This window comes from Falco cherrug, chromosome 14 (assembly GCF_023634085.1).
Source record: "Falco cherrug isolate bFalChe1 chromosome 14, bFalChe1.pri, whole genome shotgun sequence".
NCBI classification, from domain to species: Eukaryota; Metazoa; Chordata; class Aves; order Falconiformes; family Falconidae; genus Falco; species Falco cherrug.
Window position 1 is genome coordinate 11328295 of NC_073710.1, and position 25370 is coordinate 11353664.

The following is a 25370-nucleotide window of genomic DNA, read 5'->3' on the forward strand; positions in this document are numbered from 1 at the left end:
GATGGAAGCACCTCCTTCAGTAAAACTGCAAACTATTTAGTGAAGCTTTGAAAATACTTCTATTTACGTCTTACTAATATAAAGTTTTATCTAAGGTGTTAACCACTAAGGCTTTATCTTCATCTGAATCAGAGCAGGAAGTTTGAGTATGCCTTTTGGAGGAAGAAAAAAATAAAAGGGCATTTTTAGCTATGTGCTGTAAGCTATATAATTCTTTCCACAAAATGTTTTCTTTTTAGCTCTTGTAAAATAGCTTCGTTTTTAGCTCTTATCATTTTGGAGTTTCATTTTCTGGAGGTAATAGAATAGTGAAAAATAATAATATTTACCTGAAATTTTTACTTTAGTCATTAAATATTTAAGGCTGACTTCCATAGCGTTTTTTTTCCCTAACTCTTCCCTGTCAGTTCTAAGAAAAGAAGTAGAAGCCTGCAAGTTAACCAGTCACATCACTCAACTTCTTAGATTCCCAGAGAAGTCTTCAAAATGCAGAATTAGGTGCTTGCACTTGTAATGCTGTAGGAGGACAAAGGTAAACATGTTCCTTCTGAGCTTCTTCGAGGGTTGCTTAGAGCTAACCTGGAGGAAGTGCAGAGCACAGGAAAACAGCTGAACTTGCACCTCTGTCAGTAAATGCCTCCTCCAGCTCCAGACCTGGAACCTGAAATGCCCTTTTCGGGCAGGTGCCTAGAATTATTTCTAAGAACTAGAGAGAACTTCCTCTTTCTTTTAACAGATAAACGTCTAATAAAGAAATCTGCCAATACTGTTGGTGAAATCCCTTTTTTATCTAGTGGTCATTGACTATCCAGCTGCTGGGAGGTCTGCATTTTAAGCTGCACTCTGCCTGAGATTATTCAGGCCTGTGGCTCCTACGTGTCCCATAGCTGCCTCTGGTGGCTTGGCACGCCTGCGCTTCCTTTGCCAGCTGAAGGTGTGTCCCACATGCAGAATGGTTGCAAAATCCATGGGGCACAAAGGGCAACAGTGCACCATTTTCTGACCTAATGACTAGGGCATGAAAGTAGATACGAGGGACACATAGTTCTGATCTTGCTCTCCTGACTGATTATAACTCAGTCTATTTAAAATGCATAAGCTATCTCAGCAGAACTGCAGCAGGATGGGTGAAGAACATCTAGATTGCTCCATACTCGCCTGTGGGAGCCTGGCCAGGTCACGCTGGTTCCGGGCACACCGACACGTGCAGCTGCTGGCCCTTACGGACCCCTCACAGCATACTACCGCCTTTGACTGGTTCAAGACAGCCTCCTAATAATTTTCTCTGAAGGGAAGCAGGTAGCAGCAAACAGACATGGGGCTGACAAATTTCAGGAATAGGGTGATAACATGTAGTTGAAAGCGGTAATATTTTCTTCTAGAGCTGAAAAGGACAGTCTGCCCAAGGTCACGGCATTCCAGGTATACAGTAAGCCCTCAAGATGAAGAATGATCACAGGCGCAGCAGCTGGTACTGAAGAGGCCATAATTTACACTTTTCTGAAGTAGTTTCAGGAGGGTATACTCCTGGGTACCATAATTCTTTTACACCTGGTGCACTGACTTACAAACTGGAAATTGGAGAATTCTGGGTAAGAGACGCAACAAAATATTTCTACAAATGCAGGCTGCTGGCCATAATACATGTAATGATCTGGTCCCAAGATCCTTGTTGAGGCAACAAAGCTATTTTCTGTCAGTCCTGTATTGTTTTTCTCCTGTCCTTTACCAGTAAAAATCAGTATTCCTTCCAAAAGAGATCAAAGTACCACCTAAGAAAATTGTCTCGCTGTCTCTATAGAAAGCGTTAGAATTCTGATCCTGACAGAACAACCCTGTAATGACACTTGGATGAGTGGCAGAGTACACAAATGATCTACCTGTAAGTTCACAGTTACGACTGAGTAGAGAAGTATGAGGCAACTGAAACTGTCTCGGATAAAAGCCTGAGTAAATTTGGGCATGTCTGTCTGTCCTGTGCATGTAGATCATCTCAGGTGCGTGAAAAGAAAACGTGAGGGAAAGAATACTTGTTTGTAATGGTGTTTTCTTAGCAGCAAGATGAATGTCTTTCCTTGAAATTTTGGTTATAATTCCTGTTTTCTATGCAAAACCTGTTAACCCTGGGGAATAAGCTACCTAGTACTCCAAACAGTGACACATGTTTACATTTGTTTAGGGATTGATTCTTTGTGTACTTCAGCTAAAGTCACAGTATCTGAAAGATCTTGACCGTGTCCCAAAATGAAGGGAAAATAGGTGTTGCAGTATTATATGCTGTACTACCTGGGCCCTTGCATTTCCAAATAGGTAATTTGGGACAAAAATACCAGTGCATGTTGTGTCAGATGTTATCCTGCCTGACAATTGAGAAACCTGGAAAAAAGTAGTTCTCTGGGGTTTTTGTTTGGTTGCTTTCGCTCCGAGTCTGCATGTAAAGAGAAGGACACAGCCACCTGTATTGATAACACTGGTGAGATGAATAGGTGCAAGGGGGACTGACTTTAACCCCGTGCCTCTGGCAATTTTCTATATGATAAGAATTAGGACAGAAGGGTTGATTTGCTATTCTCATGTGCTTCTTCAGAGATCTTCCTTTTTTCAATTCTGATTACAATCTATAAGACAGACATAAAATTTAAAAGGTTTAAATAAAATTATCTGCTATTATATGATGGTCATGATGCAAAGAATAAATTTGTGCATCTCCTCAAGAGACAGAACCCTTGCCTCTGCCCTGTCTCAAGTTCCCCCCTACATTAGCAAGTGACGTCCTGAAGTTAGAAGCCATGTTTCATTAGGTCTGTTGTATCCAAGACTGAGACCAGATGTGGTTTAGAAAATGTTTATGGAAAAATTCCAGGAAGGTGGATCCTTTTCTAGGTAGGTACTGAATGACTGCTTAGAATAAGCCTCAATCCAAACAGTTTCAAATGGCTAGATGGATGTTTTATGATGACAAAATGAATACAGCCTTAAGAACAAAGTGTATCTTCTAAAGGTTAAATGCAAAAAAAGCCAACAAAACAACCCATCAAGACAGTAACTGCTATGCTAACCTTTCATTCTGAAATTGTTTGGAGGAAAAAAGGAAGCAAGGTATATTTTAACCATTTTTTTGTTTCTTTTTAGTACTTACAAGCTGCTCTATGCATAATAATTTGCTGGTTCTGTATTGATGTTTAATTCAATAGAACAGTTCATTTGGAAAGGACCTATAATGATGAGGCAAAAGCAGATCTAAGTGTATCATTTCACTTCCGTCATAAAGAGAGTCATGTGTCAAGGACTCTTACAATTATTGCTGACAGCATATATCAAATCCTAAACGCAATATTGATTATACGGGTTTTATACATAGCTTCCTTGGCTGTATCTTCTCCAGGGAGAAGATACAAATTAGTAAGTACTGTTAGTAAGTACTGTTTTCCCTTCCTGCCAGAAGACTGATTAGATACTGCCAAAACAGAGTTTAAAAAAAAAATAAACAATCAATTCTAATGCTTTCTACTCCAGTCTTATTAAAAAGTGCATGGAGCAGATGTTAAATAATTAAGTTGCCCTTCGCAACTGATGTCTGTATAAATAAAAAGAGGAGAAATCCTGCTTTTTATAAATCTACAGAAGATAGATTTAGAGAGCCAACCATGAGAAACTATGTAGTGAAATTGAAAACATTTTAGTGGGCCAGGCCTATGCTTAGAATAATGAAAGCAAGACAGCTAACCATCTCTTAGATGTTCTGAGGTGTTTAGACTTCTCAGTGAAAAATGAGAAAAACCTCAAGTGCACTTCACCCTTCTCCTTTGAGTTTTGTTCACTTTGACTTGATGTGAAAATAAGGGGCAAACTGCATATGGTTAAGCAGTTTAAAATACGTAACAAAGAGGTGTATATAAACATTGACATGGTTTGGGGTTTTATTTTAGCAATAACCTGTTATTTAGCTTTAAAGATCTTCACGGTGATTCTGTGTTTTAATAACATATCTGCCAGGTCTTGATTTATTTTGAGACTTCCAAATGTAAAACCACCACAGGATTTTTGTTCATTTACTTTCTCCCAAAGAATTCATTAAAAGGCAGAATTCCAGACCAGAAGACCAGATCAAAGTGATCTAAAGGGAATGGAATTGCCAGCTTTTTCATCAGCCGCTGTCTGTGGGGTATGTGCCCTGTGTTTCCAGTGAAGAATGGCTGTGTTCCCACCCAGCCTTCCTTCTTTCCTCCCCGCAAATAACATTGGCAGCGATGTGGAAGAAGCCCCAGAGAATCTTGACGCACGTGCAGTGCATCTGACCTGTAACATAGCTCTGGATGAGCACGTGCCTGCTGAGACAGGAGGCAACAAATTTACCCCAAGGTAAACCTAAGATACCTGTCTATATCTAAAAAGTAGAAAATACAGACTCACATGGGAGGCGCTTGTAACTCAAACCTATAGGCTAGAAGCTTTTCTCTCATAACTCAAGGAATATATGCTCTAACTCATATGATATAATTTGTATTTCTTATCTTGTATCTCGCTGAAATTGCTGAAGATGGCTAAAAGCCAATGGAAAACACCCTCTAAGATAAGGAATAGTGTAATGCTCACGTTACCAATAGTTGTATCACTCTTTCAGAAAAATGAATGCATTTTAAATACTATTATCACTGGAGACAGATTATATCTAAATACCTCATAAGAGGTTTATCCTGTAACTCAACATACAGGGCAGTTACCCAATTTGTGATATCCTGAAGCAGCTGATAGCAGCATTCCTCCAGCTGATACAACCAGCCTACTGAGACCTCCAACCTATCTCACTCAACCGAGCAGGAAGCATGTACCCTTAACGTGAGCTGCTGTTTAAGTTTCAGGGCTGTTAGAACTGTGCATGAGCTGGGGAGGCAAACATGTATTTTGCAAGTGAAGAATCCTTTTGCCTTCTCACATTCACCTGAAGTTTTTATCAGCAGCACCTGAAAAATCGGTGTGCGATATGACCTGGCCTGTTTGAGGAACTGCATTATATATTGGGATTGAAAAAGCCTTGTGACTAAAAAGAACCAAACTAAAAACTTGACAGTGTATTTAGACTTATTAAAAATACTTCTTTTATCCATAAAAGAAAAGAATCCCTGTAACTTTCCATAAATCACTGAAAAGAACAAATGTAAAAAGCTTCTATTTAGAAAAGTTGATTACCTGACTGGAGGTGTTTAAGGTATTAAGGTGTTTTCAGCAAAAAAATACACGATATGAGCTTTTAGCGAGGTTCAATTAATATAACTAAGAAGTATTAAGGTGTTTTGTGACTGGTTAAGCCCTCTGCTTTACTGACAAAAATTAAGAACAACAGTAGTTTTACAAGTAGGTTAGTCTTACTTTTCCTAAATAGAAACAGCAATATTTAAGAACTTTACTTACGGGCTGTTTTTTCTAGTTCCCATTAACAGTTGATGCGTTAAGAAGGACTTTTTTTATGTAGTTTTGGTTTGCACTTAAAATGCACAGCATGTGCTGCATGCAAGTTTTCTTAATTCTATGCAAGTCTCTTTATCCCTTAGAGTAGTCACAGCTCTATTAAGTTATAGAAAATACATATTTAAGGAGAATATAAGCCCCTGTCTTTGTAGGGGTGATGTTTAATAAATTCAGATAGACATGAATGAGGGTGAAAATAGCTAAAACTATTCTGTAGCTGTATTAGTATAATTAGAATGATCTTATGGTGGTGTTTCATGCATTTAGGTATTTTATGAAGGGTTCCTTTGCAGATTTTAGCTATTATTCAGCTGACTGCTCTCTCACCTGCAATTTGGTTTATTTTCTTTGTTGCTAATTCCTGGGTTATGTTGATCCTTACAAGGAAAGTGCAGAAGGAACTGGTCTCTGTTAACGTGGTGGTGCACGTTTGTGTCATTTGATTTAGGAATAGCAGCATCGGTCTGGACTGGAAAAGTACCATGTATGGAAACTCTGCTTTAAGGCAAACTGCACAAACAGCTTTTGAAAGTAGTATATATTACTTGTTATATATAGAAACCAATATACCGGATATCCTTCTCCTTCCTTTTTTGAGTTTACAGTAAAAACCAATTACATTAGTGCCAAAAATGCTAAAACTTAAGTTTCAAATGTATTTCACACTATATGCCGTTATATGGCAATCACACACTATGCCTTGTATTGGTTTAGACGGTTGTAAAGATAACCCATAATGTATTCTCTAATTAGGCTAGATGTTTGACCATCCTCTCCATTTCTAAACCTCCTACCCTACAGCCATATGAAAGTACTTGATAACTGTACACTTGAGATATATTTTTCATTCTTCCAAATCTAATGGTAATGGACTTCAAGTTGAAGCATTAGTACAGCCTCAAAAAAAAAAAAGTAGGAGAGAGAATAACTGGGTTACACTACAGAGCAGAAATAAAATACAAATCAAGTATAATTTTAAATTATTTTTACATTTAGTCAGAATTCTCCAGGTAAGGATGTATATGTGATGTCCTGGCAAACATGCAATGTACAAATACAATGGAAAAATGTGTTCATGGAAACCATAATGATGATCTATTTTGCTTTTTGAAAATTATTTATAAAACGATCCAGGTCTTTAACAAAAACACTGACAAAGATTAACTACTGACTTTTCTCATTAAAAATCTAAAATACTTCACATAATATTTAGCTTAGAAACACTGCTTACCTTAACTTTTTCTTCTAATCTTCCTAAGCGGAGAGTACCTTCTACTACTTTGTTGAGAACACCATTATTCTCATTTTCCAAAAATTTGGCCTGCAAACATACAGTATAAAGGTAATCATCAGACAGGGCAGACAGAATACATTCCCTAAGGAAGACGAAGCTATTCTGTTTTAAGCTCCAATAGTCTGAAGAACCAAGACGGAATAAGAATCCTGAAAATTATTCTAATAATGGCTAATTAATAATGTGTCAACTGACTGCAAATACTATGTCAGTAACAAAATAATAAGCTGGAACAGTTTTATTCTGAAAGGATCATAACTACTCATACTGTAAACCAAACCAATTCTGAATCTTTTTCTACAGATGTATATAAGCCTACCTAAGCATCCCATGTGTATGAGTGAGACTCGTGCTTCTGGGCCAGATGTAGGAGCCTGCTCTCAGAAGATCCCTTGAAATCAACAGGGATTCAGGCAAGGAATCTGGCTTGGCTTATGAATGGTTGCTGCCTTATGACTGTTTATATCATTTCATAAGCATTACGTTCTCTCTCAGATACAAAAAGTAAACCAAACAAAAATTGCGTAAGCTGTAAGCACTAAAATACTTTCAAAACTTTAAGAGGTTTCAACTGTTAAATCCACTGAAAGCATTCAAGAGAGAAATAACTAGGTTTTAGAATCAGCAATGTCTGACCACCTTCAACTCCCTGCATCGCTCCAGAGACACAGCTTCTTTCACAGAAATCAAAGTGAATAGCATCACCGGGGTCTGAGAGCTTCCTGCTCAGTCAGTGACATTTTGATTTACTGTGTGGTAGCTGATTCATACAACACAATAGAAGAATCGTTTTGACAGCTGCTAACTCAGGATTACAGTTATCATCAGCGTTACACTATCAAAACTGTTTCAAATAAATTTTTTGCTCTTCTATTGACTGGATTTATCAGTAGATTGTCACTATTTCTGGAAATAGTAAAGTTAAGACTCCGTTTATTTTTGTGGAGATGTGGTTACTATGGAGATTTTTAAAAAAAATCCTCATTAAGAAAGAATTTAGGCTAATTTATTACAGTGCCGTACCCTTTCTGCTCTCCCTGTTCTTCTGGATTAATTCTGCATAAAATGAATTTCAACTCTTCAATTAGTGAATTAAAAAAGACTAAGGCTAGGGTAACAGCAGTAGCTGAACTGAGTAAATAAACCTGACATTAATGATAATACATTTTTAAATATATGTCGTGCGCAGTAGCACCTCTTCCTAATATTAGGGTCTCACTCCCATTAATTATTTTTTTTTTTTGCTTTCTAGGCCTTCCAATTAGACAACTTTATCAGATTATTTGACTACAAGATACCTGCAGTCTAGCCTGCCAAGGCAGGCTGTAAGTTCAGCGATTAAAAGTAGGAACAGGTTGTTCTGATTCAGCTCTACCAGGCAGCAAAGTAAACTGGATATTTAAAGGTTTTACTGATGCTAGACTATCTCAGTAGAAAAGTTTGTCTCAGAATATCTCTGCTGGCAGCCCAGACACAGAGAATTAGTTAACCAAAAAAAAAAAAGTCAAGACTTCTGTTCTGTTTAGTGTCTAAGCCACAAAATTGAGAAATAACAGACAGCAAGTAAGTATCCTTGTCATAAAAGGAATTTTGCATGACAGAACTGGCTTCTAACTGCTGGATCTGTTTATACCTGTCTAAAGACAGCGCAGGCCTGTCTGACTGCACTTCGAGCTGCTTTCCGCAGACCTGCTCTTAGCTTTTTGCACTTGCATAAAACTTGATTTTCTAGTGTGTACTTCCAGGTGCAGGTTTCAGAAGGGAAGAATATGATGTCAAATACTGCATACTTGCAAAGATAGGGTTTACACTGCCTTGTGCTGATTAAAGTTATGTTAAGACATCTTCTGAAACAGGCTTTTTACTGCCAAAAGTATGCTGCACATCTACTGGGGTAATATTAAGCCAAATGACACACCTTGTACTTGCAAGTAATTCTGGACCTCTGTGGTATTTGTAATGTGGTATGCTGAATATTTGGAAGTAGATATACCAGAGAGTGGGAGATAAGAACCAGTTCCTCTCATTCCTAGGAGACATTTATCGTGCCTAGTTTCACAATCCTAAAGTCCAGTTTGCAGCAGACAAGGATTGGAGTTGAGTTGCTATAGTCCTCTTCTAGACTTCGGAATTAACCACTACAATATCTTTTTACACAACACTTTACCAACTAGATGACAACCTTCATCTGCTACTTAAAGCTTTTTGCTTCTATTGTTCAACAAAGTTTTGTGAAATAGTTTCCAGGACCAATTTGAAGACATAAGTACATAAATGTTCATAAAAGTTCAGTATGTAAAATTTAAATTGCATCCAAGACCTTGCGAAGGAAACAAAGTGTACCTATAAAAAGCCCAGTAACTTCCATGCCAGACACTTCTGCTAAACAGGAAAAAGTCCATACAAATTGCTTGAAGGATAATTGCTTACCTTTAGATTCAGAAATGTGTATTAAAAATTTATGATTGTGTGCTATTTTTCAATACACGTAGCTTCAACATATGAAGCCAATCTCTAAAATCAGGTTAAATTCTTTTACACCTCACCTGTGTGTATATATATGTATATATATACACACACACACATATTCTATTGCACACCCTAATGATGATGTCAGTTAAGGCTTAATTATGTTATCTCTATAAATTAGGGTAGGTGCTTTTAACTACTCTTCTAGAAAATAATTCTTTGCTGCTCCCATCCCATTTGCAAAAGTTTATTTACATAGCTACGTCATTAAACTGAAAATATAGCTTTTTTGTTAATTCAAACTAACAATAAGTTGTGCCAGTAGGATGATAATTGTGTGAAATATCAATTAAGTCATATTAATTATTTAAAGGTAATTACCACTAAAACAGTATCATCATGTTTCTGAGCCATCTTCTCTGCCAAAACAATGAGGTTTGCTATATAGTGATAGGCTGCAACTTCATTTTCCATTGCTTCCTCCAACTGCAGTTTCCAAAAACCTACTTCTTTCTTTAATTGCCTATAAAATTAACAGAAAAAGGAAAATCTTGAGATTCAAAATTAATAATGACATTAAAAGAACTTGCACTGTATGTGCAAATCAACTCATACAAGTCTCAAACAATCAAATATACTGTTTAAAATACACTGGCTTGAAACATTTCCAATACCAAAGTATTGTTTCTTTTGGGGACTGTTTTTCTTTACAATATGTTGTGTGAATAACAACACTAACAAGGATTCAAAAGAACAATTTGTGCAATGGCTACAAGCTCATATTTCTTTAGAAATGTAACAATAATATTGGTTTTACTTTTTAAAGTATTGTTAGCCCAACTCTGAACCACTCATAAGGTCTTCAAATAGCATAGGACCCTATTTTTCAGGTGAGTACACAAAAAACTAACTGCTATAGCTAACTACTAGCATTAAAGATGTATTCTTAATTTACATGTAGATATATGTTTTCATCCACACTTTTCTATAAAGTTTATTAGCAAAGTTACAGGACAACCAGGCCTTTAGATGTGACAAAGCTGAGTTTAGGAAACATGTTTTTCCTGTAATAGGTAGAAACTACACACTGTGGGATGTCAGTATTTTCACAGATATTTCTGCTGTTATTTTTAGAAAGACAAGTATTTCTATATATTCGTTTTCTTATGTCACCTGTTTATCTTTTGTGTCGTTTCCATCTCAGTTTCCAGGGCCTTGTTGTCAGCCATAAAGTTATTTTTCTCTAAAAGCAGTTTCTTATTTTGAGCTTGCAGTGATGCAATCTTTCCCATTAGGTCTTCCACCTCATGGAACTTTTTCTCCTGCTCCTGTTGTAAACAGCTGCAAAAAACAACAGCATAGAACAGACATCATGTATAGACCTACTTCACTAAAAAAGCTAAGTTATAGTAAGATACCCGTGTTGAAGGTATGGAAATGATACATTGAGAATGCTTAATGTTCCAGCAGTGACATGAAAGAGAGGTGTTACAATCGTATGACGTATCAAGTCATGAATGAAGCATAACAGAAACAAAATTATTCAAATAATTAATCCTGACCGCACTTGAAATGGAATTTAAGTTATAAAAATATTCTATATAGTCCAAATGTATTCCCTTCCTGTTTTTTTTTTTTTAAGGAAATTACTAGCAATGCCAAAAAACAAGGTCTAAGAACTTCTTAGGAAGGCACTGTACCAAGAAACAGTAACTTGCACTATTCTAAGGCTTGAAAGTAAACAAATTTACAGAAGGTCTTTAAAAAAATTTTTACAGACTATGCTGCATGATGCCACTTTTGCGTTGATCTGGTTTATGTTATTTCCATATTGTAAAGACTGGAGAAACTTGGTATTTTTAGTTTACAATTTCAGGATCCTTCAGACATTTTCCTAAAGATGGGGACAAAATAATAAAGTTTTATATACAGTGTTGAGAGAAGAAAATAGATTTGACAGAAGTATTTTTAATGCCGCCGCTTCTACTATTTAAAAAGGTATATAGCAGTACGTACTGTATGGCAGAAACACTTCTACTGCTGTCCCTGTATCTGGGATTTCCTTCTGTAATTTTAATTGCCTACAAAAAGCGAGGCAGTACTTTTGAAACACTTTACCTTTCTTTGTACTTTGGCTGTTACCTTCCTAAATTACCAGCACAAGCTTCCACCCAGCTGCTACCTACACAGTGCTGGGTATGCAGATCTGTTCCTGTGAATACTTTGCAGAATTGTTTCTTGGCACACTATATGTAAACACATACCTTTTCAAATCATTCACTGCAGCAAAGTGCTCCTCTGCTTTTACTGCGCTATTCAGTTTGGCTTTCAGCTCTTCACAAGTAGAAAGTAAAACTTGCAACTGCTTCTGGTACTCTGCTTTTTCTTCTTCTTGACGTTTTGTCTTATCTTCTAAGTTTATTAACTTTCTGGTCAATTTTGAAGCTTTTTGGAGGGAAAAAAACAAAAACAACTGGGTAATGCAGAACTAATTCAATCATCTAGTGAAACTCCAACTGAACCAGTAATATGTTAATTCCTAGGTTTTCGTAGCATTATGTAAAGCACAAAACACACTGACAAATCTGGCGTTAACAGTTTGGATTTTTTTTTTTTTTTGCTCTCAAGTAGTTTGTTTTGAAAAAGTGCCAGAACTTCAAGACTACTTCTTTTCAGGGCTATAAGCTACTTGCTCACTGAAATGTTGTTTTACTCTGCAAAATCCTCCGATTCAGATTTTAGTAATTCAGGAAAAGAACCTAAAACGAAACATGACTTTTGTAGCCTAATAGGCAAGGCAAGCATCTAGAGACTGCCCGCCTAGTTTCTTTTCACTGATCTCCGAGTTTCTCTTGCAGTATGTATTTCAAGCACTGCATACACTGCTGAAACAGTTGTAGGAACTGAATGGAAGATCAGGGCTCTTGTGAGAACTCCAGCAACAGATAACAAAATCTGTCAGTGTTTACTAGGGATGTTCTGACAATCATACCAGATCAAGCTATTTTGAGATTTAGAAAGAACACCACCTGATTTTGGGGTATTGCCTGGCCTTGGGTATGATGAGTTGTTATTTTCTAAACACAGATAGATATATAGAGATAAAACTCTAAACAAGAAACTCTGAAACTTTTAAAGCAGAAAGGAAAGTAGAATCAGGTGGCAGATGAATAAAAAATTTCAGAATTGGCATTTTGCTGTATAGGTTCCTTTAAGGAAACTGTTCTCATCAGTGGCTTATGTTAATCGCACATAATTAAATGTTTTTCAGAACATCCTAATTATGAATTATGATTCAATTTTGCTTTTTATACTTCACTAAGAAATCTTACAATCAGTTTTGGGATTTGAATCTATAACATGCACGTCCTCTTTCTAATATCCAGTCAGAAGGCTATTGACAAGAAATATCCAGAGGAATCTACTGATGCAAAAAAATAACTATCAGCATAAAAATCTTAGTCAAGAAATAGTATTTGCAGGCAAGTTAAGGAGTATCAAGTGTTCTGAATTCAAGCAAATACAAACGTCTGATAAAAAAGAAATAGAGAACAGATTGTACTTGAAAATGCATGTAAATTTAAGCGGTATCAAATTAAAGTGTAAAAATCAAATACTTCTACTTGTAATTAAATATGTTAAGTGATAAACATTTGTTAAAGCAGGAAATTTAAAACCCCTACAATTTCTAAATTGAACACTTAAAATAAGCAAATAATACCTCACAAATACCAACCTGTAAAGTTTAAAGTGCTCTTAAATTATGAAAATGAGTGTATTGCTGTTTAACAGTTCTTGTCACCTTTATATATATATGCTGTAAAGTGTCAATACTGACGTTTCCTTTCAGTGTCAGTTGACATCCAGAGCTTGATCTCATATTAGTGTTACCTGCATTCAGTGATGCTTTGTAGACATATATGAAGTCGAAAAAAAAATAAACCAAAACAAACGACCATCACCCAAAAAAGGCCAAATCAAAAAAACTCCCACAAACAAACAAACAAAAAACCAAACCTGCAGTACCACCTTCAGTGTAGGCCAAATGACTAGCAACTCAGGCACTTTACCTTCTTCAATGTGTTGTCTCTGACTCTCTTTTGCTTTAGCTTGTTGAATATCAAGTTGCTGTATCAACAGACTGTTTTCTTCCAAGGCCAGCTTGGCCTGACCTTGCAGCTGCTGCCTGCAATGACAACCAGATTATAAATAAAATATAATTTAAATATTAACCTATATCCAAAGAAAAATCACAATTGGACTTCTAACAGTGTAAACTTACAAAATTGTATTTGAATCTCTTGGAAAAAAAAAATGCAAACAGTAATACAGTACAAATGTCAGATGTTGCCACATGAATTTACTCATGTTTGATCTTCAAATCAAATGACTGATTTGAATGAATCAGCAAGAGTAGCCTAAACCCAAACAAAGCGTAGCAAAATAGGCTGTTACAGAGGATTTCTGATGACTGTAACTAACAAAACGTCTATCTACTTTGTTTGTGTGTGGCCTGACTGAGATAAAAATGTATCCTATGTTGTATAGGTCTAGATAGGGACAATTTCCCCTACCATTAAATGATAGTCTTAAACAGTCTGCCCTGAAGATTTTTACAAACACAGAAATGGAAATCAGCCTCCACTTGCACCCATGAAAACCTCTATACTCAGCAGCTTGTGAGTTTAGCTGACTGAATTAATTTACTGTGACATTTACTGCAGTGGGCATAAGAGAAAGAAGCAAATGTACATCAGCCCTTACGAACTGGTTAATAGCTAAGCTAGAGTTCATACTGTTTAACCACTTAAGACTCTGCATGTTTTATCTGAATGGATAAATATGAAGTGAAAACTGAATGACAAAATACATTTGTTATTTGTAACAGGAAGGTCAGTGCTGATGTAAGATGCTAAGCATTACCAGCTGAATGAAACAACGGAAGTTTTTTTTCACCCCCATCAACACTATCCAGGTTGGAGTTAAGGTTAAGAAAATGGATTGTGAATCTTACGGAACAAGTCTTTGAAGTATAACAATTTTAAACAAAGATCAAAATAATTTTCCAGGTAAAACTGCGAGTTTCAAGTTGATATCACCAAGATATTTCATCAACAGGCTTAGGCACAAGGAACATCTCCCACACTGCCAAGCTGTATCCTCACCCTCAGCCATGCCTGGTACCATGAGGCTACATTGTGAAACAAAGTTTTTAAAATTGCTGCAGAAGGGGGATTAGGTTGATCAAGACCAACTCGTTTACGTGCTTAACTACAAACCCATGAATGATTATATCAATACAAATAAAAGAGCAGTGCACTGCAACACTGAGCATGAATTAATTTTAGTAATGTACTTGCCATTCTGTAGGGGTAATGAAGTCAGTTTTATTTAATTGCTTATGTAGTTTTTCATTCTCCTTCACCAACTCTTGAACTCGTACTTTAAAATTCTTCATATCCTCCTGAAAGACAAAGGACTCCATATTTAGAGGTAAGGGGGTTTTTTTATTATTTTTGCATCAACAAAACCTTTTAGAAATACACAAACCTGAGTGCCTTCGAACACTTCTGTTAACAGCATATTATCTCACTCCTCACTCATCTTTAATTCAGATACTCATACTTAACTTCTAATCTAGTATTATTTGATTAAAAATAACAGCTATTTGAATTGTGCTACTTCTTTGCTGAGTGTTGTTTGAGTTAAACAAGCTGTAGATCCTTAAAATATGAATTTAAAAACCTGAATTATGGAAATTAATAATGATACTACACATTTTCAGTGTGAATGACATTTAATATAAAACCCTCGGTGTTTTCTGCTTGGTTTTTTTAAAGAAATAAATTATTTTGAAAAGCTATGACAGTTCTACCCTGAAGCAAATCACCATTTTTCAAAGAATCAGAGACAAAAAAATACTTCTAAGAGGAAAAAGAGTACCCATTCCTTAAGTAGATAGAAATAAATATTCTTCTACCACAAAATCCACAAGTCTGTAACTGGAAGAGCAGCTATACAGGGCACTGAATCCCCGTTATGAATGGCCACAGTAAATTCTTTCTACCGCTGACTTTGCTTATGGTTTACTCTATTCAGACAGCACAATTCTAGTACTTGTCAGTGTGGTGGCTGCTTCTACATCTGAACAAGCTGAGAAAAATAAGCAAGCCAAGCAGGATAAGACAGCATAATAATCATGCATGGAAAAGTAAAACAAAGTCTCTTTTAATTTTAGGCAGTAAACAACTTTGACAAACACCTTAAAAAAATTCAGTAATTTATTTCTGCTTTAATGTAGAAGTATATTTTCTTTAAAAGGCAACTTGCCTCGTATTCAAGACTTAATTGTTCCTTTTCTCTTATTCTGTCTTCATATGCCAACAGAAGGGGTGACAAATACTTCATATCCAACTGAAAAAAAAAAAAAATCAAACCATATAAATAAGTTAAAACCATAATCTCAATTGGTTTTACTTCTTCTCCAGCTACATATAGCTAGTTTTAAAAACTATTAAGGGTTTTTGTATACACCTTGCAGACAAAAGTGCAGGACTTATACAAGCATGCAGCCATCATATGCAAAACCGTGCTGCAGAAGCACTTGACAGCACAGCTTTAAAAGCAAGCTTTGGAAAAGGACAAGGTTGGATGCTACACTTGCACACTTCACTAAAAAGCAGCTATTACTTATTACTATATATACTTCTATATTACAGGATATGTAATAGCAGAATGTGGATGCAAATGAACATGAGACCAAACTGAAACACTATAGTGAATACAGTTAACCAAATTTAGCCCAGATTCATTAGTAAGCGGGAAGGAATTTTTACACTCTCAAACCTGCATCTTTAAAACTCAATACATATGATTGGATATTATAGCTAGAAACAGAGCAGGAGGACTTCCCTATTTCTGAATAGTTCCGAATACCAATGAAGAAGGAAAATTTAAGATCCGATTAGCATTTCAAGGAGAAATTGTTTTACATGTTACAAATGCATTCAATTTCACAGACTATTTGCCTTCTCCTTGCCGGAAGTTCACAGGCTACTAGTGGACCCATGACAATTCCCACCATCAGGAATCACTGAAATACGCTATTTTCTTTTAGAATCATGTTAAAAATAATTGCAACATTAACAATTAAGAAGATTAACAATTAAGCAATAGATCTTGAAGCAAACTATATGCTAGACAATACTAAATAAATACAGTATTCATGATTGTCAGGGTAACAGTACTTAATCTGCATTCATTAGTTGAAAGTTGGTGATTGTATGCAGTCTGAAGCTGACTGTAAATTCAACTGGAGCGGCACACATTCATTGTGAAGTTCTGCCTTACATCTTTTTATGCAACAAAAAGAAGTGTTTGTAATACTCTACTAGTATGTGATAGTTCAGCAGAGTAACTAAGTAATACCCTGAGTACTTTTGTTTCAGTAAAGAAATTCTACTACTTTACCTACAAAGAACAGATAAGTGAAAATAATATTTTACTTACCAGCCATGGCGGTGGTGGTCCATCCATGGGTAAACCTTTCAGGTTTAGACACTAAAGCAGATTTTTAAAAAGATACTGTAAGTACTTCCAGCACCAACTGCTGTCCACTGCAGTCACAATTATTATACCAAACCAGCTCATGTTTCTAATTATGTGTTACATATGTAACACACATTCAACAAAGTCAACAAAATTGGAAGTTCAATATCTTACTAATATAGGAGACAATCTAACTTCTTAGACTTAACATTAGATTTATTGTTAGATTTAATGATAAATACTTATTTTAAATGTCAGGAAAAGTATATGCCACTTGTAAACTCTGTGGCAGCTTAGGAGAAGAGTCTTAAAAACTCAAAGATGAATGAAAGGACAATGGGACATTTCAGTACAAACTCCCTTTGTAACAAAGATTCTCACCTCTTCTTGGGACAACGGCCTGAATTTAGTTTGATAGCGACTTAACTCTACATTTAAACGATGGACTGTCCTTTTCAAAGCATCATTTTCATCTACCAGTTCTTGTACTTGTTTTATGAGAGAAAGTAATTCTGTAGCCTCCTCTATTAAAACAAACATCCAACAAGAAAGATCAATCAAAAATTACTAACAAAAATTATTACATTTCAAACAACCAAGTAATTTTTTTATGATCATGTAAGTATTCTTTGACAATATTTCTACAAATGCAGAAAATACTGTTTGAAAACTACTTATGCATAGATACTTCCTCAAATCAATGAGCGGAAACCTAGTACCGCAGGAACTGCTTGTAAGAAATTACAAAAATCAAACAAGATAACTACAGAATAGCTTATATGCTTCTCCCACCTTCTCTATGTGACTTCTTTGCAACTGCTTTAAGTCTTCTGTTTTCTTGTTCTAGTCTCTGCAGCTGTAACTCCTGTTCTTGCATCTGCCGTTTTGTTCTCTCAGATTGCTGGACCACAACCTGGTATGCCATGCTCAGACAGCAGTTTTCTTGTTCTAGTTCTCTGATTTTTTCTTTAGTCATATTTTCCCACACTTGCTTTGTCTGAATAGACACATCTGTAATGCCACAGTACAATGTATTTAAATGGTACTCAGACTTGAATACAAGTTTCAGCAAATTATAATCCATTTTTTCTAATATTAGCATTAGATATGAGTGATACTTCATAAAATCAGCTCACGGCTCCCAGAAGATAAGGCCAGAGAAAATGAAAAAGGGGATTTGGAACAAGAGCTATATAGTGGAGTGGCTGCAGGTTCTCATCTTTTCTCTTAGACACTGAAAACATTCCTTTCTTAAAGGGGAAAAAACCCCAAATCAGCAGATCTCCCTTTCCCTAGCATCGGTGACTAGAGAGGTGAGACAGAAATACCTACTGCAGTAAGCAAAATGTATATGCTCTGCATGTAGTAGTCAATCCTCTTGAGCCCTCCTTACTTTAATCCCTGTGTAATGACAGCTTTACCCTCCTTCCCACCAAGCAGGCTTCAATGATCTGTTACTGAATAGAAGTCACTTAACAGTCCTTGCAAAAGTAAAATTTTAGATCATCTGCACAACCGTGGATATACTACTGTAGCATCAGTAATAATGGATCACACTTTCAATTTTTTCTTTTCATGTGTTAGGGCTAACCAGCTTACCTATTAAAATGAAGGCTGAGATTTTACCCTTACTGTCAGACTTTTAAGAGCCAGCATAATCTAAACAGCATACAGGCATGAATATAAATTAGTACAGAACAGTTGCTTAGTATAGCATATATATGAAACACAAGAATTGGTTTTGAAATCCAGAGCTCTCTCTTTGTTATTGATGACATAGCGGCTTCATGTGTTTAGTAACATTTCAGGCGCTTATGGTCACTGTTAACTTCCTGTGAGAAGCTATAAGATACCTGGACAGCACAGAAATACACAAAACCCATGAACTCACGATAGGCACATATCCCACGCATGCAACACACAAAGTTCAGAGGCACTGTGCCTGGAGTTGTCACAGGGATGCAATAACATACAAATAAGGCACATACGAAATATGTTTACTATTTCAGTTGCAATGGAATACTTAACAGTGACATCCTCTAGTGTAAATGAAACTTAAGGGATTGGAGAGTTTAAATTCGTAACATCGCTTCACAGTCGTTTATTTAAGACTTTATTTTCCAACCTGAGTGATGTTTGAAAACAAGTCTAAAACACCTAACATAAAAAGCCTGATATCATCACAGGCACTCAGCACTTTCATTTCCTGTACAGGAGAAATACTTTCCCCCGTGCATCAGGCTTAGAGAATACAAGCAGGAAAATGTATTTTATATACATATGCATATTATTAAAGTGAAGATTATAGTAAAGTCATAGAAAAATCAGAAGTACCTGGGGATGGCGGAGGCTTTCCACATATCAGATTTTCAGCTAATGATTTTTTTTCCTAGCAGAGAAATAAAAAATGAGATCTGCTTTAACAATTATTTTTTCCTGAAGTACTCTGAACAGCATCACTGTTGGAGAACTTAAGAAACAGAACTTTTGAAACAGTTTCTTTTATATCAACAAAATTTAAGGTTGGATTCAGTACTGACAATACACAACTTGTCATTTACCCATCTTTGCATCACTTTGTCACTTATCACTGCCATCAGTCTCTTGTGGACACTTGAAACTGTTAATATTTTCCTTAGTTGTCAGAGATGTACAGTTCTCAAAACAATGTTATGGCTGACATAAAAGTTATATAAACACAAAGCTTCTTGACCAAACAGGATGGATATTGCTCCCATTTGTTAGTTTGTACTAAATAAGACTTTAGAATAGTCAATTATGATATGAACTTTCAGTCCCTAACTGGGAATCTGTGAATAAATTAAAATGTACATTGTCCTCCCTTTGCTGGTAAAAAATACCCCAGTACCTATTTGTACATTTTCAGAACTTCGTTCATCAGGAAAGAACCACAGGCTGAATTTATACTAATGTATTTACTTGAGGTGAACATGATCGATATGCAAACTTCTTCCACTTTTTTATGAAACAGCAGTAAAGTTCTGTAAGGATATGATGCCATGTAATTTAACATACCAAGACACTGTTGACTAAATGAGTCAAACTTCACAAACAATTTCAAAAGAAAATATGTGTGATCAAGAACTTGAAGAAAAAAAAAAAAAAAAGTGATGTTGACAATGGAAGAACTGACTGTTTTTGTAAATAATATTCCAGCAAGTTGATCTAAGAAACTAAACTTCTGGGTATTCTTTTTCAAGCTTATGAAAGCAGTCAGATGGGTCCAGCTGGAAAACTAGATAAAAACCTGATGAAGTCAGGCTCAGGATTTGAGAATTATTGGCCTGCTTTCCTATATAGTCATACTTTTTCAAAAGGAATGATTAGCCATTCTTGTACTCCAAAAGATTCCGTAGTGGCAACAAATTAATTTTCTTTTAAGTAACTGTAAACTATCAGCTCTATAACACCCTTTTTCCCAAAATGCATCACAAATTAACCTTCATATGTGTCTTACCTTTAAATTCAAGCCAAGATGTTGGTCTCCAGCTAAAGAAAAACAGATTTTTCAGTCAATTAGAGACAAAAGTATTTCTAAGGGTTCACGTGGTTATGTAAGCACACATATTACATACTGCAAATAAATGTAAGAAAGCCCTTCCTAGACCACAAACTGGATCACTAACTTTCCATTATCTCTTTCATGGTGTATCAGGATACTGCTGTGAGACCTTACTTCACCTCACAGTGTACAGATGCAACTATGGAAGAAATGAAGCTGTATTGTGGTTTTCCACTATTATTTTAGAATTTGACTAAAGGACAAATGAATTATTTTAATCGATTTTACTGGGCTTGAATGCTATTGCTTCTCTGAACAAGGCAAGTGCAAATCTGACAGCTTCCAAGATCTGCAGCACTTCCTGTATATAAGAGGGATTAGAAATGGTTTATATATTCTGTTCTTTTTAGTGTAATGCATCCACTTCCCAATATGGTTTTATCAAAGCAATAAATTCTTTCTGGATATTGTTCTCTATAAAGTTTTTAAAATAACTCCACTGAAACAACACTGGAATGCAACATGAATAAAACTTAAAAAGACAATTTTTAAAAACAGTCTCAGTTCTGCTTCCTCTTTCTTATCCAACAGCTACTAGAATGCTGCCATCCTCTGTAAAAACTACATTTTGCAGCTCTGGAACAAATTCTGATTTTCTGTTTTCATGATTTTAGAATAATGGACAAGACAACTGTGCAATAAAACTCCTATGCAGGCAGACTGGTCTTGGCCTCAATTTTTTTCTCCACAATATTCTACTGTTCAAAAAAATAGCTTAATGACAGGTTCAGCTATGAACCAAATGTCCCTCATCTAATGAAATTATCACCACAAAGTTATTTGCGAAGCTTAACAATTCAACATTGAGAGTGATAACCTGAAACCAATGATCATATTCAGATCTCTATTCCGTCAGAACTCTCCTCTGTGACCTAATATACAATTCTAAGGCCCAGACCTTAAAAGATGGCAAGAACACAACTTCTGTAGTAAGGATAAACAAACCTAGTATAAACTGGGTTGATTCTGGCACATATATCAATATAAACATAGTAGAGAATAACAGTACTAGACAAGACAGACTCCACAAAACCTTTTTTTTACCCTCCTCTGTTTTTTGACTGGCTAATAGTGGATGTTTAGGAGTTTCAGTTATACAGTGAATATAGACCAATCTTCCCTCTTTATGCAGTTTTTAAATTTTCTGTAAGTACTAGAAATAGCTAAGTATTTAGTAGCATTTATTTCATTGCCCCTTTAAAAAAAAGGAATATCTCATTATCAAATTGTATTACATTTATGTTATTTAAAAATATTTTTCCCCACGGTATTAAAAGGTATGGCATTTTGACTTAAGTTTCTTTACCTTCTGTTTGCACATCTGATTCATTCACCAGCACCTGAAACTCAGTTTCACGAGAAGGCACCTCCTTCTTGTCAGCATTTGTACTAGGAGATGGTGGAAACTCTTTCTATGTAGAAATAAGACAAGCCTATCTAAATCATGATAACACTGTTAAAATAGCCCATACTGTATGAAAACTTTAGTGTACTAATGTCCCAGTCACACTCAGAATTGTACTCCAATATTTTGAGATATTAAATTACATACTTTTGTTTTGTTTTAGGGCTCTATGTAAATAAAATCTAAACCTTACAACAATCAACAGCAGGTAGGAAACTATGACAGTCATTTAGTTCATAGAGCAAATATTCCCTGTCACCTTATTCAGTCACAGGAGTCTGTGAGATTATTCTACATTTGCTTGCTTGCTGTGTCCTATCTAAACTTGCTTTTAATAACAGATCAACCACTTATCTACTATGTCACAGCACTGAGGGATTCATGAACAACTGCTGACACTGTCTTCACTGGTTTTCCCCTGCTCATTGCATACCAGTGTCCCACATACTCCACTCACTCCCTTTTTTCCCTCCCCTTCCCTCCTCTTACTGACTACTATCTCTTCACCTAGGGGTGTTTTTTCTGATTTCTTTCATGAACATAGCATTTTACTGCCTCTTTACTAGTCAGTTACTTCTTCCTGTTTGTTAAATTTTTGTATCATTTTGGACTGAACTTGAAATGTGCCTTAGGAGAGTATTAAGCTGCTCATTGCTGGTTACAGTTTTGGATTGTTTTAAAGTAGAGAAATCCACTGGTCTTCAAGACAACAAGGTAATTTATTTTGTTTGATTCCGAGTCTCCCCGTCTCTATATAGGTCCCTGCTTGTTAGCACGATACTGAATCATTAACTAAGCTTTCACCATTTAGAAGTAAAATGCCTAGTGCTTTTAATAAATAACCTACTAAGTATCATACTGAACATAACATATTGGACATTTTACAAGACGAAATTATGCACAATCATTATACACAATGCCCGTGTCTTCCTAGTAAGAAAAGGCTCCTAATAATCAAATATGCAATCTTTGAGGATCAACTAACAAACCTATCTCATGCAGGAGTAAATGAACCACAAAAACCATGTGAAATAAAAACTGAATAAATGTCTGAAGAGTTAGAAAAGAATGAAAAGCCTTAGAAATATTAAATATTTGCATTAATGTATTAAACTATGGTAAAGGAATTAATGCCTTTGAAAATCCTACCTTTTTCTTTTTGCAGGGAATAGCATAAATAGCATTGGTGCTAAAGTTTTCTCCCTTTTTCTCATTACTTTGACAGCTGGACTGTGACTGTATATCTGCATCAAAATGATGGGTATCCGTGTCCTCATCCTCATCATAATAGCCTAGTATTTCCGGGGACTGTACAGGAGATCTGTCGCTGCCATCAAGTTTCCAGTTGGGCCTGCAAGTGAAACAGGCGTTAAACTGCTTTCTATATTGCTTACTCTTCCAAAAAAACACAAGCTAGTGAACAACCATCAGTCTTACAATATACACAAGTCCAAACAGCTCACACAGACATCTAAGCTTCTGTTAGCTGCAAACATGGAATCTAGCCTATGCATATGCTTTAAAATAAGATGATTAACACTGGAGCTACATTTTCTTCTCTATCTTAAAGAAAAGGTCAGGTAAGAGATAGAAGGTTGCTAATTCTACAGCAAAAGAGAGTCTCAAATAATTATCTAGCACACAGGTAATATCAGATGTAATTCAGATGATTCCGCAGTGATCACCTGTTTGTATAACTGATAATCATTTGGCAGAAATAATGTATCGTTTTACTTGTGACTGCTGTACGATCCAAATCTCCTTCCCAATGATGACTCTATATGTGACATCACTTTATGAGAAATGGATTAAGAACTGTAGACACCGGACCTAATTTACCATGTCATGAGAAAGAAGTAAGTGGCTATAACAACAGCAGTTTGCTCTAACTCTTTGGTAAAATTGTATTGACAGATTCTATTTCTAAGATAAGATACCAAACCAGAAAGTATACATTACCCCATTCTAAGGTCTGCAACTGTCGCATAAGGTTCAAAACATTCTTGTTCCACACAGGTGGAATAATTTTCAGACTTCTGCAAAGGCAGAGGAAGAGCAGTAGTGCGCCCTGTTAGCGTTGCTGAAAGGACAGCTGCTGCTAGAGCAGATCTGGAAGAAAACAGAATAAAGCAATGAAACAATACTTAAAAGTCTTCTCTGTGCTCCACATTTCATATTTTTTTCCTTTGCAAAATGTCTTCACTATTTAAGCAAAGCAAAATGTTCACAATTAACAAGCACAAACATTACTGAAGTGCTAAGGGACTGGTTATAAACTATTAACTCCCAAAGTAAAGCACAAAACTGGGCAAGCTATCATAACACAACTATCTAAGAGTAAAGTACAGTACCTATTGGTTTTCCCAAATCACATGCATGAAAATCATGGAATATACTGAGTCACATTCCCAAAACTGACACTGATAATTTACAGTACTTAGCATTCACTTTAGCCATAACAATACTACCTGGCATTGTTTTGAAAGTGTTCCATGTTCTGCTATTCTAGCTCTTAGTTTCCATTATTCCCTACTCTGAACCTTTTACTGATAATTCTGAAGCCGTTAATGCTGGCACGCCATGACCTAGGGCAAGCATTAGTAGATAGGATGCTGCGGAGTATAGAGAAGGTAAGATGAAAAGGAAGAAAGAAGTAGGAACAAAGATGAAAGGAGAGAAATGGTGAGGACTGTAACAGGAATGACAATAACTGGAGGTCAAAAAGGAAGAAGAAATGAACCACGATTAAGTAGGAATGTTACAGACCCTAGAAAGACCACAGAAAACAACCAGAATTGAACTAAATGTAGAGAAAACATAAAAGAATAACTGTAAGAAACTACAAATGAAAAGAAAAATAAATTTCTATCTTCTCTTTATCTAATTTGTCTATAGAGCTAACTCAAATCCAATTCAACATGGTTTTACATGCCAGTTTTTTTAAGTCCCTGCTTTCTTTAATATGCAATAAAATGAAAAATGGCATGTTAGTCGCATTTAATTTAGGCTTTTCTGGTGAGTTAAAATTTCCTGAGTCATGGTACTGGTATTGCACAGTCCTACACTCTACCATAGCAGCCAAATTAAAAATAGTCCTAACTTTAAATAGTCCATTTGTCTTTAATTGACTCAGATTTATAATAAATTACTTATTCATGATGGTCATTGTCCTAATTATTTAGCATGCTTAGGAGTGGGAGAAAAATAAGTATCTTTAAAGTTCAAAGAAGGGAATTGCTCCAAATAAAAATATGTTCTATTTATGAAAAGGTTCACGTAAACACTGCAGCAAGGACATGCAATTCTTCTAATCATGCTTTTCTAGTATGCTATTGTAGTTGACAAAGCCAAAAAAACCAAACAAAACTCAAAACCTACCTGGGCCCTTCTGGAGGAGGGTTTGGACTACAAGGGGAAGGGGTGCAGGGAACTGCAGGTTTAGGAGCTATGGTAGCAGCAGGGATCAGGCCATGAGTTATATGTTTCTAAACAATTTAAAATAAAATTAGTTGACAATGACTTTAAGAATCACAATTGAAAAAACAGAATTGAACATGCACAAAAACTCACAATGTAAAATGATACAAAAAGGAAGAACAATT

At 35.8% G+C, this 25370-nt stretch overlaps 1 protein-coding gene across 2 annotated transcripts in view; it reads right to left on the reverse strand.

Moving 5' to 3' along the window:
- CEP89 (centrosomal protein 89) overlaps positions 1-25370 on the reverse strand; it is a 35494-nt gene that overhangs the window by 8317 nt on the left and 1807 nt on the right. For both annotated transcript variants that reach the window (XM_055726800.1, XM_055726802.1), the window contains exons 2-17: positions 25147-25253; positions 23728-23877; positions 22918-23119; positions 21670-21775; positions 20259-20290; positions 19115-19169; positions 17573-17791; positions 17162-17304; positions 16742-16792; positions 15563-15646; positions 14589-14696; positions 13303-13414; positions 11497-11677; positions 10406-10573; positions 9614-9755; positions 6701-6790 (exon numbers count right to left, since the gene is read on the reverse strand). In XM_055726800.1, the coding sequence (XP_055582775.1) occupies positions 6701-6790; positions 9614-9755; positions 10406-10573; positions 11497-11677; positions 13303-13414; positions 14589-14696; positions 15563-15646; positions 16742-16792; positions 17162-17304; positions 17573-17791; positions 19115-19169; positions 20259-20290; positions 21670-21775; positions 22918-23119; positions 23728-23877; positions 25147-25253 (1950 nt within the window). The remainder of the gene's footprint in view (positions 1-6700; positions 6791-9613; positions 9756-10405; positions 10574-11496; positions 11678-13302; positions 13415-14588; positions 14697-15562; positions 15647-16741; positions 16793-17161; positions 17305-17572; positions 17792-19114; positions 19170-20258; positions 20291-21669; positions 21776-22917; positions 23120-23727; positions 23878-25146; positions 25254-25370) is intronic.